The 21,395-nt window shown below is 37.5% G+C and overlaps 3 protein-coding genes across 4 annotated transcripts in view; all 3 read right to left on the bottom strand.

Annotated features, from left to right (window-relative positions):
* loxhd1b (lipoxygenase homology PLAT domains 1b) overlaps positions 1-163 on the bottom strand; it is a 65,303-nt gene extending 65,140 nt beyond the window's left edge. Inside the window, exon 1 of the mRNA XM_058985432.1 lies at positions 67-163. Within this exon, the coding sequence (XP_058841415.1) occupies positions 67-158 (92 nt within the window). The 5' untranslated portion in view covers positions 159-163. The remainder of the gene's footprint in view (positions 1-66) is intronic.
* A 5,675-nt stretch (positions 164-5,838) lies between these two features.
* LOC131696990 (ABC transporter F family member 4-like) lies at positions 5,839-9,219 on the bottom strand. The gene is made up of 2 exons (XM_058985431.1): positions 8,415-9,219; positions 5,839-5,957 (listed from the first exon to the last, which is right to left on the bottom strand). The coding sequence occupies exons 1-2, from the start codon at positions 9,121-9,123 to the stop codon at positions 5,839-5,841; spliced, it is 828 nt and encodes a 275-aa protein (XP_058841414.1). The 5' UTR covers positions 9,124-9,219.
* A 5,012-nt stretch (positions 9,220-14,231) lies between these two features.
* LOC117408789 (alpha-2,8-sialyltransferase 8E) overlaps positions 14,232-21,395 on the bottom strand; it is a 42,405-nt gene continuing 35,241 nt past the window's right edge. For both annotated transcript variants that reach the window (XM_034014095.3, XM_034014096.3), the window contains one exon: positions 14,232-19,600. In XM_034014095.3, the coding sequence (XP_033869986.1) occupies positions 19,135-19,600 (466 nt within the window). In that variant the 3' untranslated portion in view covers positions 14,232-19,134. The remainder of the gene's footprint in view (positions 19,601-21,395) is intronic.

The raw sequence follows: 21,395 nt of genomic DNA, 5'->3' as shown, positions 1-21,395 counted from the left end.
AAAAAAACACACTAGGATTCCATTTTTATTATGTCACAGCTATCCTTTTAACAGTTTTAACAGTACCTTATTTTTTTTATTTGCCCAACACTATTGGTTTTGATCCTGAACACATCTGTCTTGTTCTTTTCAAAAGCTGTTCTGCTCCTGCAATGCATTTCAAGAAAACATACATTAGAAAAATTACAAATCTAAGTTAATAACCAAACTCAGCTAAGCTGAATTGTGCTAAGGCTATAATTATCTTCAAATAAATAAAATAAAGGAAACATGAGGGGGGTTGCAAATGTCAACAGAAAACTACACCAACCTCAAAGGCACAGCTATTCTATGATGATGGCTACAGAGGTCTACTATTAATCTCAATAGGGGATTCCCAATGTCTATGGAGAATCAGATACCTTGGTGCAACAATGAGAGATGAGCCTGCCATTGTCACTGTCCCAATTATCTCACTGTGTCTTGCAAACACAGGGACATGCAATACTGAATTCCAGCTTTTATTACCAGTGCCTTCTTGGTAAGCACTACGTGCTAAGCGCTAGAGTTAATTTCCTTGACAAAAGTTCAATAATCAGACAGTACCAAATACCAAAAGAAATGTCTTAGAAACTCACATGCAAACTTTGGAAATAATGCAATTTAGACACAAGCGGAATAACAATTTGTGTCAAATTCCATTTCAATTCCAAAATGTTGCATTCGCTTAAATCACCAGCCATTGAATGCATTGAAAAACCAACACAGAGTAAGCCTTACCTGCATCTGCACCCCACTGTTCATGTAATACCATTAATATATGAGAATTATCTGGGTAAGACAAAACTCTTCCAGTAATGCATTGTGCTTTATTGTGATGGACATTACTTTTAGCTTAAATTAATAATGACTGTATTAAAAACAACAGTCAACAGATAAGCCTCATGTATCATATGACCCCGAAAGACATTATAAACACATGGTACCACCATATCTCTGGTAGTTAAAAGGCAGCTCGCAGACCAAATGTGGCCCACAGCTGACACACATTTATTATATATTGACAATACACAAATAGGTAGCTTTCAAACTGAATTATTACTGGTAATCTGTCTGTCTAAATAAGTACCACTGCCTAAAAGACATATCAGGATATTATCTGCACCATATTCACATATTGTTTACATTATATTGTACAGGTCAAATATCCTGTAACCAATATACGCTACACATGGTGTACACTTAGTAAAAAATACAGTCTCCCAAATTGTAAGTCGACCCATTTCTTATCCATCATCACTATTATGTGTCAAGGGCGACATTTCAATATACATTCTCATTTGGAAGAAGCATAAAAAAATAAAAATAAAAACTATATAAGAATTATTATTATTATAATTGGAACTAATACAGAAGAGTTTTGTCTACTGTATTTTTTTTTTTACAAGGCATTTAATTAAAGTATAGCACTTACCGTAGTTGTGTTCACAATAAACGCACCAATCAGCTTACCACTTGAAAAAATACATGGAATTTTATCCTGTTTATCATGGTAGGGGCCTTGATCCTTGGAATATATTTGTGAACAACCAGGGGAGTTTATGGAAAGCCTTTATTATCACAAGTTTGCATCTATAATATAAATGTGTTCAACTGTGCTTTTCAATACCATATTTACTGTAGGGCATATCTGGCGATTGACTGGAATCTAACCTTTAAACTGGTGCAGTGAGAATTCAAATTGAAATGGCACTATGTTGATACTACCCGCCTTTTCACAAACCTTTTCACTCATGATTATTTATAGACAGCTTTAACATCTGCTTTGATTAATTAAATAAAATGGGATGCCCATGCAATTTTAATAGACTGTTGATGAAGAAAACAACATGGATATCAGACTTTATTTAACTTATCAAGGCACACTCTCTAAACAAAACTGCCTGTAAATAAAGTTAAAGCAGCTTTGGTAATGGCGCATCAGTGTGGAAGCTTTTATTTTTTCTAAAGACATGATAAACTGGTATAAAAATTCACGTATTTTAAAACAACGGCGTATGTTACACAGATGAAGACACATGCCATTTCATCCTTTTGCCCTGGTTTGCATCAACGATAACTTGTAACAAACATGACAAGAAGGTATAAAATGCCATGCATGATACAGAATGCTAGTCTGGTCATTTTCAAGACACTCCTGTATCTGGAAACAGCATGGCATTGTGGCCTGTTTTTCATATTTTTAAAAGGAAAACACAGGTCTAAAAGGTCATGCTCTTCCACATTCCTGACAGGTAACATACAGTACATGAGTTCATTATTGTAAAATGCACACATGATAGTCTACCTTTTTACCATGTTATACAGTACAAGGCTGGGCCCTAATTTTGCAGAGCTCAGGTAAATCCTGTGTATTAAAGCCTATGCGTGATGAATACTTTTCTGACTCTAATAGTCAAATAAGAGATCAGTCATATGACAACTATAATAGAGCAGTCAAGTAGACTTGAACAAGAAGCAAACATAATGCATCTTGTTTCTTGCAAAACATACTTTTACTGTTTAAATGCTATGAAGATTGCATGGAATGCATTTATACCAAACATATATACTGGTTCATTAACCCCCTCACATATCACATATTATTATTATTATTATTATTATTATTATTATTATTATTATTATTGTACAGTATTTTGTGTTAAAATTGTCCTTGCATTCCTTCTTGGATTTACAAAAAAACGGCCCTATTAAACTGTGATACATTTTTTACTTTGGTCAATATCACTGAGAAGAAGATAACAAATCAGATGGATCCTAATGATCTGTCACTGCCACCAGAAGACAACAAAAACCGTCAGTGATGAAACTTGGTTCCATCTAAAGCAAGCTCACAGGATATCTAACCCTTTAAAATCACTATCAACGTTACACTTGTGTACAATCGAGACCATGGTAAAAGGCTCTAGAACATCATGTAATTGTCATATCTCATTCCAGCATAACACCACAAGGTATTACATAACACTTATACAGTATGCAGGTTATATGTAGATAATGTCGAAGAATACCTCTTCTCTGTGCTGTAGAATTGGAGAAAAATGCAAAGGAAAATTGTTATCAATGGATTTGCATTTTTGTTGTAATATAATTAATAAAAAACAGAGGTGAAAATTATTTTTATGATCTGCAGTCTGTTTTTAATAGCCCCAAAATAAAATCCATTAAGAGTCATAAAATTCTTACAGTATATAGGAGTGTCTGTTTCTGGAGTATGACTCATACAGTAACTTGTAAAAGATTTAAACATTTATTCAGTATAATATTAGAAAGAATAAGCCTACCATAAAAAAAAAGATTTAATTAAACAATTTTTACTTCTGGATACTTACTGTAATATGCAAAAAATAACTATCTTAGATTTAGATGTTAATTACCTTTAGTCACAACCATGTTTTTTAAGTAATATATTTAAATATCAATATAAGTAAAAATAAATAAATAATAATTTCACAACCTCAGCTGCGGGCTTAAAACCATCTCATTGGAGTGTTTTTTTTTTTTCTTTTTCATTGTTTACACTGATCCACCTCATTGGAGTGTTGTTTTTTTCATTCATGGGGTTTCCATGCGGGTCAATTTACACGTGAAATGGTGATGCGTGTGCACGTTTGGGAGAATTACTCAGGAAAATCAGGTTTGTGGTAAAAAATAAAACAGCCAAAGAGAGGGATAGGGTAAATCTCATTTACTCGTGTAAATGACGAAACACACGGGAAAACCACGCCCAGTTTCGCATGGAAACCCGCATTTCACGTGTAAATGTTAATGAGCGTGTTTATCCTTAACTATAAATATTGCAAGGGATCAGGTAAGTTGTTACTGTGGATTCCAAGACAGCAGAAAGTAGTGGCTGACGGGCGATTTTATGGTTAGCAGTGGAGTAGTTCACCTTAATGCTAATGCGGGCGGCCTTTTTTATTATTATTTTTTGCTGTGTCTGGTCTGTCATGTTGTATATCTCTTCTGGGTTTACAGTTCTGTATAAAACCACTTACCACGAACTGCGTTATGCATTTGTTATAGTATTAAAGCAGCTGTTTGAGAATACCCTTGGTGTAAAAACTACACTAGAGTTAAACATGAAGAGCAAGTGAGCTGTAACTGAATTAATTCCCGTCCTTTTTTTAATCCCAGCTATGTCCAAAGACAACGTGCGTCTGCCCTCCACGTTAATAAATATTTTTTGAACTGAATGTCATAAGCCAGCTTGGCACAGGATATTTTGCTTTATTACAGCAGCTTGGATTCACTCGTGTACCAGTTTCTCTGCGTATGGAAACCACATTTTCACAAAATGTCACTAGTAATCTTCAAAAACAGCACGAGTACTTTACGCATAATTAATTTATATATCAACCCCCACCTTTCCCATATCAAAGCCCGGTTTACTCGAGTAAAATAAACTGAGCAAATGGAAACCCAAAAAAGCATTTAACACAAGACATTTTTCTTGTGTAAATTTCTCGAGTTAAAAACAAACTCTCATGGAAACCCCATGATTGTTTACACTGATCCACCTCATTGGAGTGTTTTTTTTTAATTGTTTTCACTGATCCACCTCATTGGAGTGTTTTTTTCATTGTTTTCACTGATCCACCTCATTGGAGTGTTTTCTTTTTCTTTTTCATTGTTTTCACTGATCCACCTCATTGGAGTGTTTTTTTCATTGTTTTCACTGATCCACCTCATTGGAGTGTTTTTTTCATTGTTTTCACTGATCCACCTCATTGGAGTATTTTTTTGTATTCTTTTTCATTGTTTTCACTCATCCACCTCATCGGAGTATTTTTTTTATTCTTTTTCATTGTTTTCACTGATCCACCTTATTGGAGTGTTTTTTTCATTGTTTTCACTCATCCACCTCATTGGAGTATTTTTTTGTATTCTTTTTCATTGTTTTCACTCATCCACCTCATCGGAGTATTTTTTTTATTCTTTTTCATTGTTTTCACTCATCCACCTCATCGGAGTGTTTTTCTTTTTCATTGTTTTCACTGATCCACCTCATTGGAGGTTTTTTTTCATTATTTTCACTAACCCACCTCATTGGAGTGTTTTTTTTCATTGTTTTCACTGATCCACCTCATTGGAGTGTTTTTTTTTTTTCATTGTTTACACTATCCAACCTGCAGTGCTCATTTCCAATGTCCTCATTCTGCCACAGTGCTGATTCTGATGCTTGTGACAGCACATGAGAAAACTCAGCTAAAGTCAGCGATCACAGCTGGAACATAATGTTGTCACTAACCTATAAAGCACGTACAGGAGAACCTGCAGAGCAAATCACTGGAGCTTAATACAGTATCTACTGTGCAGAATTCTGGACAGTTGTACAGTCATAGGAGACAGAAAGACCTAACTGATCGCATTTCGGCTTGCCACTTTATTAAAAATTGTGTTATGTAATATATGATGTACTATATTTTCAGTGCCTAACAAAATTAATTATTTGTATCGCCAATTTATGACACCTGGTTATCCCATAGTTACAGGTTTCAAAGCAAATCAACTTTTTTGTGGCCTTTAAGTTACCATTTAGATGGATAAAAAATACTGTTATTCATAAAATAGTTTCCTGTGGTTTTCTGATATACTAAACTTTGTTCTTTGTGGATACTCTATCTCTCATACAATGTATTATCAGCATGAAATATGACTTCATAAAGATTATCTATCTTTGAACAAAGCATGTAAACTGATTAAAAAAGGCTAATATTTCTGAGGTGTCAACAAACAAACCTACAGTATGAAATAACTGCACAGTAGTTATTATGAGGCCTGTGTTGTGCTTCACACTCACTTGCTGGCAAGGTGCACTTTGGGTGTGATCCCATATTCTCCAAAGAGAGTGACAAAAATGTTGGCATCGGTTCCTGCTCCTCGGACATCTCCTGTGATCGTGACCACCTCGTAAACTGTACAAAAAAAAAGAGAGAACGCTAGCTAGTATGCACTCTTCAAATAGGTATCAATGGGTGTATATACAATGAAGGACAGGTGCCTCAATTTACAACCAGACATAGCCATCTTGCATTATAATGAATGGAAACCGAGTCTGTTTACACTTCTATTAGCCACCTCTCTGTGTCAAAACTGAAGTAGAGAGTTGACCACCAGTGTATGAACTTTTAAATAAAAGATTCCCTTTTGCCATGAACATATTTTACAGACTATTTTGCTATATTTTTCTACCTCATCATAAAACACATCTTTCCTATTTGAGGCAGATCATTTTGCCATTACATGTACAGATAACAAGAGTTGATTTTTAGGTGTCCACACCTTTTAGTTTGACAGAACATACTGTACTTTCCTTTTATAATGATTGTATCTAAAGAACAGGACTCTTCACTAAGGGCATTGTAAAAACAAAGGGATCCCCTCTTAATCTCTTTCTTTACAAAGAATCCACAAAAAGAGGTTGAATAAGGTTTATATGTAGGTGAAGGCATATACACCATTGTGTATATACCAAATAAATAATAATAAATGTCTCCTTTTACTTAACACAAGAATATACACAAAAAATAATTTTGAGGTCACAATATAATTAGATGCCCAAATCATCGGTCATTAGTTTAATCACATTTATTATCATAGAAACCCCTTAAATAAAAAAACAGAACAGGCCGCTTTGCACAGTGTAGCTGATCCAACTTAGTCCAGGCAGACACATAGCCTATCAGCGTTATTGTTGATATTCTGCCCCTCAACATCCTGCATCTCCTTACAGTGCTCTTAGAAATTAAAGACAGAACTGAACCAGCCATACCCTATACCAGTGTGCTTATTGTGTTACAAGCAATTTACCTGTAACTCAGTAAAAATCACAAAGACCAGTTGAATTATTCCAGAATTACATTACAGTCCACAGTGCTGAACCAATGTTGCTGCATTCAATGCAGTGAATCTACCACATTGCATTATTCTAATGCCAAAAACTTTCTGTCATCACCAGATTTATTTCTATTAACAAGGTCTTCATTTACTTTATCGGTAGCATCATTTATTTACAATGCATGAATAAATAACTGGTTCTGGTGTAGAGTACAATTGCTGAAATCTTTAACTTTATGTAGAAGAAGTTGTAATGTATTATCCATGTGCTGCTTTGGAGCCAGCAAACTGGCTTTGACATTAAACAGGAAATAAAGAACTACAAAAATTGGAATATTGTACCTTAAGTAAGCATTACAAATTGTCAAAACTGTGAGAGTGCAAATCACAGCTAATTTTAAACAAATAAAAACAAATAAGCAACAATATGAAAATATAAAAACCAGAACAATGTGTATAAGGAACTTAAGTAATGGTGAGAAGACACCATTTTACATACTGTATTATCACAGGTAGGACTACATGAAGTATGCAAAGCAGGAGGATTGTTGATTTTCAATAATCATCAACTAAGTCTGGAGGTTATCAGCTGCTATACTTTCAATTAACCATGAGTCAACATGAACATGAGAGAAAAACAACACAACAGTGGAGCTCCCTATTCTTAAGTATTTTAAGCCACTGAATAAAAACACATTGCTATACAGTGCCTAATATTGTGCATATTTTAAGGTCAAGTACCTGTAAAAGAGAAGTTATTTCCTGAAAATGACTAAAACATTAACTTGGATGTCTCCACTTTCATAGTGTACTGTACTATACCCTTGACTGACAATTGAGAAGTGGTGGGTTCATTGTGTGGTCAATCTGTTGGGAGAGCTTTTGGGTTCAATGTTTGGCTAGCAAGGTCTGGTTAAGGAAAATGTATACAGGACCACAGCTCACAGCGTGGCTTCCATGATCCAGTGCTAGAGAGGAGAAGGGTTGCAATGGCACCACTGAAGCTCAGCATGCTAATTGTTGTTTAAAAATGGTGACTATCATTGTCTGCACAGTTGAATAAAAGCATTTAGTTGTTTTGTCAAAGCGAAGACATTTTGTAAATAAGCTTAAATATGAACTTTTAATTGTATTTATTGTCTTCATGCAGGCATTGTATTTTCCTGACTATACCACAGGAAGCTTTTCAGAAAAAGAAAAAAAAAAGTTTTAAAAGGTTTTTCGAGGCCATGTACAAGGCCATGTACAAGAGAAATTAATTGTGTGAACAAAATATGGATTTTAAAACTGAAGTAAGCTTCTTATTATATTTAATCAAAAGAACAACCGGGCAAACAGCATGGGAAAATATTGAGCACAGATTTCAGCTGGCTTTCGTTATTAGTCTCAAAGCCTTCATTCACCAAAACCTTTATAGGATACTACCCAGGTGGAACATATGAAGGCATTACTCAAATACAGTCATTCAAGCTCATCCAAGCTTATCCTGAGCCAGAAAAGGCAAACCGTGTGTCTAGAAAATGGAACAGCTTTACCTTTTCTCTTGTGATACTCATCCTCATATCCATCAGAGGAGTCTGTGTTGTAGTTCTTCAGCTCCTGCTCATAAATCTCACTGTAGTCAACCTGTTTCTTGGATTTTTTGCCTTTCCCTTTCTTTTTGTCTGTCTTTTCCTCATCACTCCCTGCTGAGCCTTTCTTGTATTTTTTACCCTTCTTTTTGGGATCCTCTTCCTCCTCTGCCTCCGGTATCTCCTCTTCCTCTTCAGAAGGCTTCTTCTTGTGCTTCTTTCTGCCTTCCTTCGACCTCTTGTCTTTCAACCCCATGTCTTCCTTCTCAGTCGAGGTTGATTTCTTCTTCTTTTTTTCGCTGACTTCTTCCTTCACACCCTCATCTTCAGACAGTTCTTTTGCTTTCTTCTTCTTGTCCTTTGTCTTTGTGTCATTATTATTCTTCTCCTTTCGGCTCTTGTCATCATTGACTATCACTTCATCATCTTCCTCATGATCTTCTTCCGATTTCTTCTTTTGTTTCAATTTTCTGTTGGCCTCACCCTTTTTTTTTGTCTTTGGTTTGACATTTTCAGCCTCGGATTCCTCTGTGTTTCTGGACTTCTTCTTGCCCTCGCGAGTGCCTCCATTGGCGACGGCTTTGCTCTTACTTTTTGGCTTCGACTGCCTTTCCTCTACGTCGTCTTCTTCGATTTCCTCATCCTGTTTGTTTTTTTTCTTTTTCGGGGACATCTTTTATTTATTTACTTCCCTGACCTCCTGATCTTTCACAATCTAGTAATCGATTCCTCTGTTTACAAAGTAAAATGATTCGTCTGACCTATGACGCCAATTCCACCTCTTCCAAGGTACCAGGAAGGAGCAAGCTAGGGCGCATGGGCCTGACTTCTCACCCTGACATAACAGGGCAGCTTGGGATAGCTTGGCTTTTCTCTCCCTCTCTCGATCCTCCAGTAGCTGCAGGAGCCACAGTGACCTCATGAAAAATTACTACACTTGCCTGGGTCATGTGACCAGAAGATAAAGCAGAGTGAAAAAGGAGACTTGCCAGGCTAACTTATCTTACAGGCCCAGGGACCCTTCATTATTAATGGTGTTAGGATCACTTTACAGACAAGGGATGTCTCAGTTATACCTAAATATTCTGACCAGCCCAGACATCATGAACACAATGGCCAATCTTGACAAGACACAATTATATTACAGCAGTTGTGCATCACTGTGTTAGGGAGAATAGTGAGTATTGGCAATGGCAAATGATTGCTTTCAGAGATTAAACTGTTTCCTTCAGGTCTATTTTGCAGGTCATAAACTGCTGCTTTTTTTAATTGATCATGTAGTTTTAGTGTTTTAGTGTCCAATAAAAAAATTGGAAATTGGAAACACAGTCTTATTACTTTCTTTGTCTTATTCAGCCTGTAGCCCCATAATCAAACTGTATCCATCATAAGCTTACTAAAATATGTAAATATACAGGTAATGTAGTTATCTTGCCTCTAGGATATGCTTGTAATTGAGGTGTTTGAGAGATGTATTTTCAACCTAACAAACCTGGGCCTGGAATTATTTAAATGTTTTTATTTTTATGTTTATTTATATGTTTTCTCTCTCTCTCTCTCTCTCTCTCTCTCTCTCTCTCTCTCTCTCTCTCTCTCTCTCTCTCTCTATCTATCTATCTATCTATATATATATATATACACACACACTTTCCTTTTTTTGAATTTGCATGGTTACCAAGAAATGCCCAGAATATGTTCATTACTGAATAGATTGCATAGGTTTGAACATGGTGACCCCTGCTGTTGTACATCAGCCAGATCATCTTCAGGTTTGCAGTAGCTTCTTCAATGGTAAATTAAAACTGCCATTAGATCTTTCTCCGCTCATAGAATGAAAGGTGAAACCTGGGCCTATAATTAAGGTTTATAACTGAGAACCTGCTTTACAGCCTCATAAAAGGCTATTCAAATGCCAAGATCACTAATTGAGCTTGGAAATGAATAACCAGCATAATTCTTCACAACCCCCTGTCATTCCATTTCATTTAATGCATGATCACATAAAATACAATTCTGAGGAAACACAACTCAAACTTGACAAATGTCAGGAACCCAGGCTTTAGAGGTCAAATGGATTTTGCTCACTGTCAAGTGGTAAGCTGTCAGAGACACAGCAGGGACATTACCTTCTTAGATTAAAAAAAAAAAAATCATGATACACACACACACTGAGTGCAATTTTATCTTGTAGTAATAAGAAAGTTAAAATAATATTATGGATTTATGCAACTATTAATTGTAGACCAAGAGGCTGCAAACTACAGTATGTTCTTCTATAGACTGCTATCAATATCCCTGGTTTAAAAAGACAATCTTGTAAATGCTGGTAAGAAAATGTATTTTAAAATCAAGTCTAGTGTTACACTCTAACGGTGTTGTAGTGATGAATAAAGACGCTGGAGAGGTCACTTTTCATTGCCAAGTCAACTTTATTCCTCAAACATAACAATGGAGAATCAAACAGGTCAGTGTGGATATCATCAGTCAGTCAGCAGCAATCAGTCAGTCTCTTAGAGTTTAAATCTCTGCCCAGCGCCACTGCTGACAATATCTTCACGGCGACTGGACCTAAATCAATACTGTTTTTTCTTCACATAAACTACAGAAAAACTATAGAAAAGTATTTACTTTGGAACATCCATATGCATTGGATACAATATGAAAAAAGTTCCAGCTCTACCTTGAATAATATTGGGACAGGAGGTGGTTAAATGGAAGTAACCCCAGTAAGTCACTCAGGTAAGATGGAGCTAACCCATTTAAGGCTATATATAGAATCAATCCTGTATCATATTGAGAGCCAGTGTAGGGATGCCAATACCGGCGTAATATAGTCAAACTTTCTTGTTTTCATTAGGTTCCTGGCAGCAGTGTTTCAGGTAGTTAAAGTATTTGCAGATGTGGAATCACCTGGTTTCAGAGATAGATACAATTGTGTGTCATCGGCATAGCAGTGAAAGTTTACCCTGTGTCTACGGACAACATCACCTAGGGGGAGCATATACAGGGAAAACAAGACTGGTCCACGAACAGAGCCCTGCGGGACACCACACTTAACTCTAGATAAGAAGGAGGAACATATTGTAACCTATTTGAAAGATAGGATTTAAACCAAGATAGGGCGCAACCAGACAGTCCAACAAGATTCTCAAGATGGTCAATTAAAATCGGATGGCTGATGGTGTTGAATGTTGCGCTTAGATCTAGAAGGATGAGGACAGAGGCAAGGCCTGAGTCAGAAGATAATAGCACATTGTTTACCACTTTGATAAGGGCCATTTTAGTACTGTGACCAGGACAGAAGCCTGACTGAAATTTCTCATATATATTATGCTCTGCGAGGAATGAGTTTAGTTGATTTGCCACTACTCTCTCTAAAGCTTTTGATAAAAATGAGAGGTTGATGGTTTTGCTTTTGATCATGATCTGTCTTTTGAGGCCCATTCGGAACATCACTAAAATCTCCTTTTTTCATCTTAGATATATAGCCAAGCTCCGGCCCTGTCTATCCTTGCCTGGTGCCGAGAGATGTAGCCATGTTTTTGTTACATGGTCTTGTTCCATTATACCTCACAGAACTAATTTTTCCGTACATCCCTGGCCATGCACTAGGTTCACAGGATGCCAGTTTGCTGCGACTTCCAAGGTTTAAAATGTGTACCGGTGGTGAAAGGACAATCTCCCACCTCACCCGAGCCTTTGGAATTCCTATCACATTTGGTCAGACAAGCAGAGTCTGTCCTTGTTTGTGAATCTTGTTTAAAAACACATCTCTTTGAAAAGGCATTTCTTGGTACAATGCTTTAAGATTGTGAATTGATTTTAAATAGCTGAATCTTTCTTATTATTGTATTATATTTGCTCTGCTGAAATTTGTTCAGTGTTTTGAGAGGCCTGGGTCTTGAAAGGCTCCATAATGCAATGTTGTTGTCGTTGTTGTTATTGTTGTGTTATTACATGGTTAAGTAATATAAGATATTTCAATTATTATCTGTTTTATGTGTCACTTTTTGTAAAACAAAACAAAAAAATGTAAGTAATAATAATAATAATAATAATAATAATAATAATAATAATAATAATAATAATAAAAAACAAAATGAGGGCATATTTTATTTTAATAGGGAAGTCTCATTTAAATGTTATTTATCTTACCTGCCTTCTGCCTCCTTGATTAACTATTTACCTTTTTTTCTATCTTGGCATGCCCCTCACATTTTGCTTGCTGCTATGTGCAAGAGCCCTGAGCTTCTCCTTCCTAGAATCCTACTGGAAAATGACATTGCAGTACAGAGAATTCACCTGTAAATATGTGCATATTACAGTCTACAGCTGTAGCCAAAAGTTTTGCACCACCTAGAATTTTAGGATTGAGACATAATTAAAAAAATAAAATAAAGATCATGTAATCAAAGAAACTACAAAACAATATTGCAAAAGTCTACCGGAAGCCACAATAGTAGGACAGTATTTCAGATTTTGAAATGTCACATTTGTACATTTGTCAGTTTTTCATTAAGTATATGGAAAACTACAAAGTGGTATGTAATTCAGTATGTTAATGTAACATTATTCAGCAGGTTTCATTTGACTTTATGAAGCAAAATTAATTATTTCTATAGGGTGATGCAAAACTTTTGCCCATAGCTGTATATTCCAAACCAGGACCGATCACCAGCCAAATTCGAGAGAGGGATATTAAATGAGATGAAACGTCTGTGGCTTTGCACAACCGAACAATTTCTGCACAAACTGTCAGAAACCGTCTCAGGGAAGCTCATCTGCGTGCTTGTCGTCCTCACCAGGGTCTTGACCTAACTGCAGTTCGGCGTCGTAACCGACTTCAGTGGGCAAATGCTCACCTTCGATGGCCACTGGCACGCTGGAGAAGTATGCTCTTCACAGATGAATCCCGGTTTCAACTGTACCGGGCAGATGGCAGACAGCGTGTATGGCGTCATTTGGGCGAGCGGTTGTTGATGTCAACGTTGTGAACAGAGTGCCACATGGTGGCGGTGGGGTTATGGTATGGGCAGGCATAAGCTACGGACAACGAACACAATTGCTTTTTATCGATGGCAATTTGAATGCACACAGATACCGTGACGAGATCCCGAGGCCCATTGTCGTGCCATTCATCCGCCGCCATCACCTCATGTTTCAGCATGATAATGCGCGGCCCCATGTCGCAAGGATCTGTACACAATTCCTGGAAGCTGAAAATGTCCCAGTTCTTCCATGGCCTGCATACTCACCAGACATGTCACCCATTGAGCATGTTTGGGATGCTCTGGATCGACGTGTATGACAGCATGTTCCAGTTCCCACCAATATCCAGCAACTTCGCACAGCCATTGAAGAGGAGTGGGACAACATTCCACAGGCCACAATCAACAGCCTGATCAACTCTATACGAAGGAGATGTGTCGCGCTGATTGAGGCAAATGGTTGTCACACCAGATACTGACTTGTTTTCTGATCCACTCCCCTACCTTTTTTTTCAAGGTATCTGTGACCAACAGATGCATATCTGTATTCCCAGTCATGTGAAATCCATAGATTAGGGCCTAATGAATTTATTTCAATTGACTGATTTCCTTATATGAACTGCATGCAGAAAAATAATCTATACTCCTAGTGCAGCTTACATTGCCCACATTAAATCTGGTGAGTTTTGCTAATAAAAATATACAGACACACAGATGCCTGATCTTAAGTAAAAAACCTTATTTAAATGACACAGTAAGTCGTACAAAACAACAGAATAGTACACATTTCACGAGCTGTGCTTGATGAACTTCTTTATTGCTTGATATATTACACCATGTCTTATTTACACATACAACTGAATGTCATTTCCATAGACACCTGTACAAAAGGTGTAACAAACATAACCATGTATTGATTGTCTAAATATACAACAAACATCTAGTGAAAGAAACTGGTGGCAGGACAGTGTCTAGTAAGGCTTGAAAAAGAAGATGCTCCATTTATAGCAATTACCACTTTTTTAAACAAGTGTACTTTGCAGTAGTAGTAATAATAATAATAATAATAATAATAATAATAATAATAATAATAATAATAATGAACTGTGTATATACCAGATTATACCACTGACAGGTTCAGCAGCTGTAGTGCTGCTTCACACTTGATGACATTTGTGTGCTTTTTATGATTTTTTTTTTTTTTTAAATGAATACAACAAAAAGGACCACAGTGATAGAGGTAAAATGACCCCGATTGCCCTTTTCTATATGGATTGCATAATTAATTAGAAACTAATGTGTTTCAGGGAAAGTGGGACCCAGCTAAGTGCTAAAAACATACTACAAAACAATAGGGTAACAGGACCAATAGCATTTCCTATTTTAAAATGGATGAATTAGTCAAATGTTAGACAACTGAGAGGATGCAACATTTCATTAATGTGACATGACAGCACCCACATGGTCTACATGAACAAGGTTATGCGTATATAGCAGACCTGCTTTTATTCACAGTCATCTAGCCCTCTGCATTCTTTAGCACGGATGCTGACTGCTTGAATAATGTAGGGCACTGAAAACTGCAGAGACACATCCGAAGAGTCGAGAATGACATGCAGTATATATTGTACCACTGTCTATTGTATTACAAAATGCCACTTTTTAATGTTGCTTGCTGTCTCTTTTTATATCACTGGGATGGCTTGCGTGATCCATCCAAGAATATGGATACATTAAGAGACAAATGGTAATGAATGTATGTATTTGTTTGCATTGCGTAGACTATCCCCTGCAGAGCAAAATTAATCAAAAAGCTTTTTGTTCTACTCAAGTTCAGAGACTTTTTTCTTTTTCTTTTTTAAATCATTTTTTCCTGCCCAATTTCAAATTCCCAATTTGAATGCATCCCAATAAAGAACCCTGTGGTACCCCAATCAACTTTGCACAAACAGGATCAAAGTGAAAAGTATGCGATCACTCTATTTGGATTTTATAGCAATGGGCACTGGTTAGTCTTGTCACAGTTTGAACCACCAGAAGTCTCTGCAAAACTTTATCTGGAGTCAGCAAAAAAATGTAAGACGCTGTTTGTGCTGTGATGTTTTACTGAGTAGGTAAAAGCTGCCAGAATTTAACTAAGTGCAGATCAAAGCATTATAAATAAGTTAGATCTGTAGTTTTACTCGTGGCACTAAATGAACCTTTTCTTTTAAAAATAAAGCTGAAAATGAGTTCACACAGTAAAGATCCAATTTACATAAATACATCAAAATGCTTTGATAGCTGTAAAAAAAAAAGACTAAACAGCTAATGTAGATTGTGCAGTAGCTAAGGTCAAGCGTCTGACAATTATATAATAGCTTTTATACCAAGTACCCAACAAAACATTTTTATTGAATTTAATAAGCATCGTGAAAATATCACAATGGTTGTGGAATGGTTTTGCAAAACAATACGTGGTAGATGACAGTGGCACATTAGAAGGAAACCAATATTGTAGTCTTATGTTCACATTCAATAGTTTATGTTTAAACCATTTGACTCCCCAGCATGTTTGTTTTATTTTTCATTTTTTTGAGACCGGTATGAATTGTTAAAGTCTTTCCAGGCATTCATAAGAATTCAGGTGGTATTTTTGCCTGGTAGCATGGCCAGTACTTTTATTGAAGATGTTTGAACGTGTAAGAAATGCTGTGCTGTGATTTGTTACTTTAGAATGCCAGCTCATAAAAAGTATATCTGTTTCCATCCTGATTGGTTGGGGATAATGACAAAGTATAATTAGCACATATGCTATTGGCAATCAAGTTTTCACTTAATTTTTATTTTATTATGAAATAGCATGCCCATTGTGCAGATAATGATAATGTATCTGTACTGTACCCAAATCCTGTGCTATACTGACCAAAATGTCTTGTGAAACTGTGTTCCAAAACTAAAATACCTCACACCGCACCCACATGTGTCCTGTATGTTTTACCACACACCTTGTTATGGGTTATTGCTTACATACAGTATATGGTGCAGAATGACACTATTAAAATGAATTTATACCTTATACTAAAATATACAGAATGGTGTTCAAACATTGCTTATCATTATCTATAAAAACAAAGTAAACACACACCTACATTATGTGATAAAAACATTCATAAAGCAGATGCTTGCTGGAATAGATGCTACCAGGCGTGATACAACTTTTTTTTTATAGTAGCATACACTGAGCATGCATTATGAAAGCTCAAGTTTAGTAGAGATGGGTGCTAACAGGATATCCCAGTCAGAGCCTGTTTCTTTCTTAATTTCACTGAGAAACAGCAGCTTTGAACAGAGCTTCCTTTGAACTAGAGCTAGAGTGATTCTGACCCCGTCAAGGAAAAAGCATCCACGGATTGGTTAACTAATTATTTGACTTAATTTTATTTGTATATAAATATTTACCCCGATTTTAGGGGTTTATTATTAGTTTCTTTTCAAACAGAGGTAGAGTGTCCACTTTAGCTTCAGGGCCTGATATATATATGATCTTTTTTATTAGATAGATTGTATAATGTCACATTATTAGTTTAAATATTCTTATTTAAGTAAATATAATCAACAATATGCTGTATAAGACACAAGATGATTTTCACCCATTCAAGTTCAGGGTGAGCTTGTATCGTACAGCACTCTATGTGACATTCTGTAAGTATTGGCTGTTGTGCAGAGTCTTTCTCACAGTTTAGTGTCAGATCAACGCTAGACAGCTCAGAATATTTTGAAAAGCTGGTGAGGATCTTAAGCAATCAAATGTGTGATAAACATTTTCTCTTATAAAACAATACATGCCAATAATATTACCGGTATGTGCTTGATATGAACAATAGAAGGTATCACTGTGCTTTATTTTACAGTAAGATGTCAAGTGTGTGTTTCTTCTTATTTTCTACCATTTGATGGCAGCATCAGTCCATGTCCCTTGGGCAAGACCAGCAAGTGCGTTAAGCCCCTGCAGTCCTGCAATCCAGACAATTGCAGTAGTACTGCATGCAGTAATACTATTAGTAAAACTACAGAACAAAGCTTGATTCCTTCTCTGGCACAATACAAAAGATCCCCTCCACAAATGGCTTAAAGGTCCCACGAAGAAGCTGAAGCTATGATTTTTCACTGCAGCCTCAGCACAGTCCATTACAAGTTACATATTTTATTATTTTTAGGACAGCACAAACAGTTCTCAGGGTCAAAGATGAGGCATATTTATTAACGAAATATACTGTACATAGTATTGTTCATTGTATAAAAAATGAGGTTTTATAATCATAGCAATATCTTGTTTTGCTTATGAAATGCATATTTGAGAAGATTAACAATGTTCTGCCTGCTTTTAGGTGAGGAAGAATGAAGGAAGAATGAAGAATATGCATGTGTTTTCATTTTGCCTGGGAACTGAAATCGAAAGCAACATTTTTGCAACACCTAGAATTCTAGGATTGAGACATAATAAAAAAGAAAAAAACTATTTGAACCTAATTTTGATCTTTTATTTAACATCATGTAATCAAGCAAACTACAAAAAGGCAAAAGTCTACTGGAAGCCATAATAGTAGTACAGTATTTCATGTTAGATTTCAAAATGTAATTTTTCAATATTTTTATGTTTTTCATTAAGTATATGGAAAATAGGAGCTTCTCTGCTGCATGTAAAAGCATTTAATTAATTATATTTGATATGCAGGGAGGGTATAGGCAGGATGAAGGTGGAAAAAGTCTTGCAAGGACAAATCCAAGTTGAGATTGACATGATTGTAAATGTTTTCCTTCGCTTGGGTTCAGAGACGCACGGAACTGGAAGGACCGGGAGAGTTTCCCAAAAAGAAACAAAAAAGTATTCGTTAGCGTTTTGTTTGTTTGTACCACTGTTAGTAATTGTCTTTTGTTTGTAAATTCACTAGACGGCTAACACGTCTCCGGAGCTGTCGCCTTGGGCCAGCACTACCCGGAACAACACTACACCACAGTCACTGTTATTTGTTATCACCCACCTTGAGAACTACTGCACGCACCCGGACTGGTGATTTGTGTTAGTAGTATTGTGGGAGCAGATAACGTGTTATTATTTGTTTTGTTTACAAATCATTATTATTATTTTCCTGCCGAGCGTTACACCAGGAGTGTATTGCTGGAGGATTATTGTTTGGTCGCGAGACCAGGATTTGTGTAATAATAAAAATAACATTTCCAAATTGGATTACAGTTTTCACTTGTGATTATTTCTGCACTGCATCACCTCTGCATCTGTTCTTAATCACCAGCAACATTGCCACACATACATATTAACATAAACCATGCTCATCCTTTATAACACTGTTCTCAGGACCCATAGAAACTGTGTTATCTGTGTTTGGCCTCATTTTGATACTGCAAGTGCTTGTGAAATGGCACAATGGAAGAAATGGGAGTATCTGCAGTACAAAGGCTGCCTTATAACAAGGAACACTGTACTTGATAATAGTTTTTTAACATCCAAAATTAAGATAATGAGCACAGTACATTTTCTGTCAGAATGTGCATTTCTCATAGCTTCCTACAAATATTGGTTTGCACATCAAGACTCGTCCCAGAGAACTGTTTGTGGAAGACTGTTGTTAACATAGAAAATAATAAGCCCCCACTGCAGAGCACAGTGGAATAAAACAAAAGAAAAGGAAGTGACATCACCTGCTGCAGGCCCGCGTGTGAACCTGCAAGATGCCCCTGCTGTGCAAGCGCATGAAGTTAAATATTTCGTGAGGCATGGCGTGGAAGCCGGGCCGGGGCTTGACGTTGTCATAGTAATGGTGTGTCATGAAGATCCCGTTGGGGTCCATAGGAAAACCCCAGAATCCGTAGAGGTGGACCTCTTCGCAGAGCTCCATGGCAGCCGTAACCAGCATCAGCCCAGTGCTCAGCCTCTTGGCCATCACCCCCTGCGTCATCCAGAAGCGCTGCACGTTGAGCAGGTACTGTGGGTGGAAGTAGAAGACCGACTGCAGGGAGTCAAAGTCGTCCAGGACATATTTGACCCTGAAGGAGACGTCTGTGTTGCGGGTGTTGTAGAAGGCGGGAAGAACCACGGATGAATTTTCATAAGTCTGCAGTACCTCATAAAAGGGCTTCCTCCATTTCTCTAGCTTCTGGAACCTGAAAATAAGAGCACAGCTTGGAATTGACTACGTTAGACATGTATTAATTAATTTAATCATTGTTTAATTCATTGCTTCCTTCTTTGATATTTTTTCTTTTGTTTGGCATTTATGATCGATGGTACTATTCAACAAGGCAGCTCAACTAACCTAACCTGACCATAGGAGGCTGTGTGGTCCAGTGGTTAAAGAAAAGGGCTTGTAACCAGGAGGTCCCTGGTTCAAATCCCAGCTAAGCCACTGACGCACTGTGTGTGACCCTGAGCAAGTCACTTAACCTCCTTGTGCTCCGTCTTTCGGGTGAGATGTAATTGTAAGTGACTCTGCAGCTGATGCATAGTTCACACACCCTAGTCTCTGTAAGTCGCCTTGGATAAAGGCGTCTGCTAAATAAACAAATAATAATAATAATAATGCTTGAAATGGTGGAACACTGGTAAATCTAATCTAGTTGTAGATACAGTCACAAAATTCAAGTAGTTATTTTTTTTTTCCTTCACTAGTACTGTAGTTAAAAATGAGCCAAATAGGATACACAGACAATTATGATGGCTGGATTTTAAATAAGCTTTCTGCCTTGAAGTGTAAGGCACTGTACATGTATTCATGTATTAACATGATTCAATACATTCAATGCGATTCGTGGCTGCAGCTCCCGATCTCCTCCTTACTTCTCTGCAATACAAACAAACACAGACAAACAAAGTTCTGGCCGTCGGTTACTTTTTCAGCACAAGGGGCTGTACTCACGCAGCTGCGTCCCCTTTGTACTGCCCAACTCCTCCCTGCAATCAGCTTGGAGCCCCGCTGTAACCAATCGCTGCCTGGCCCGCAGCTGATCGCAGCTGGGGAAGTGTACTACCAACCTTACCTGCACCCTTTCTGATCGGGAGGGAGATTTACAGCATCGATTCTTTCTCTCTTTATCACACCATCTTAAACCAATGCTGGCGATTTCTGAAGTTTCCATCAGAGTAGACACTGAAACACCCCTACAAGAGGGCAAGTGACCAGAAAAGCTCACTGCCAGAGGAATGGACAGTAAACTAGAAGGTGATCACCAGAGTTTCTATATTGCTTCAGTAAATGCATACATAAGAAATAAGGAAGTGCATTAAAAATTAAAATATGTCTAATTTTGTGCAAAGAATGGATGTATATACTGTGAGAAAGTGGGGGAATTTGCCATGCTTCGGGACCTTTCATACTGTCTTCTAGTGTAAATGAACACTGGACCACGTGACCCGGTGGCTCTGCCCTGGCACCAACAACGCAGAAAAAGTGACTGAACTGGTCTCAATAGAACAGTTCATTAAAGGTGCTGGGGTCAGATACGCAGCACTGGGTCAGCTGACACCATCCCACCACGCTGGACGCAGTAGTCAGATTGGCTGAAGGGTTCAAGGATGTGCTGCCAACCCCTCCAGTGGTTGCCATACCCGGTCCTACCTCCAACAAACTGCGACTGACCGGCCCAAGGACAGGACCTCCACAGCACTTCAACCCCACTCAGCACTGCAACACCATCCCATGGCCAACCTCCCTCCACTACAATGGAGATTGAGGGCGACCCCTGGCGGGGTAAGAGCAGAGCACCCCCCCCCCCTTGTCAAACCGGCAACAGGACACACCAGCTCCATGGGCACCCTTTCGCCTCATCTGTTACCGGTGCCAGGAGGTCGGCCACCTCGCCAGGAATTGCCAGGCGGCAATGGAATGTGGTGTGACCTCCCATTATGTCCTGACAGCACCGAGTAAGTCCAGGGGTAATGATTGGGAGGGAATTTGCATTG

This window comes from Acipenser ruthenus, chromosome 2 (genome assembly GCF_902713425.1).
Source record: "Acipenser ruthenus chromosome 2, fAciRut3.2 maternal haplotype, whole genome shotgun sequence".
Classification (NCBI taxonomy): Eukaryota; Metazoa; Chordata; class Actinopteri; order Acipenseriformes; family Acipenseridae; genus Acipenser; species Acipenser ruthenus.
This window is presented reverse-complemented; position numbering and strand designations above follow the sequence as displayed.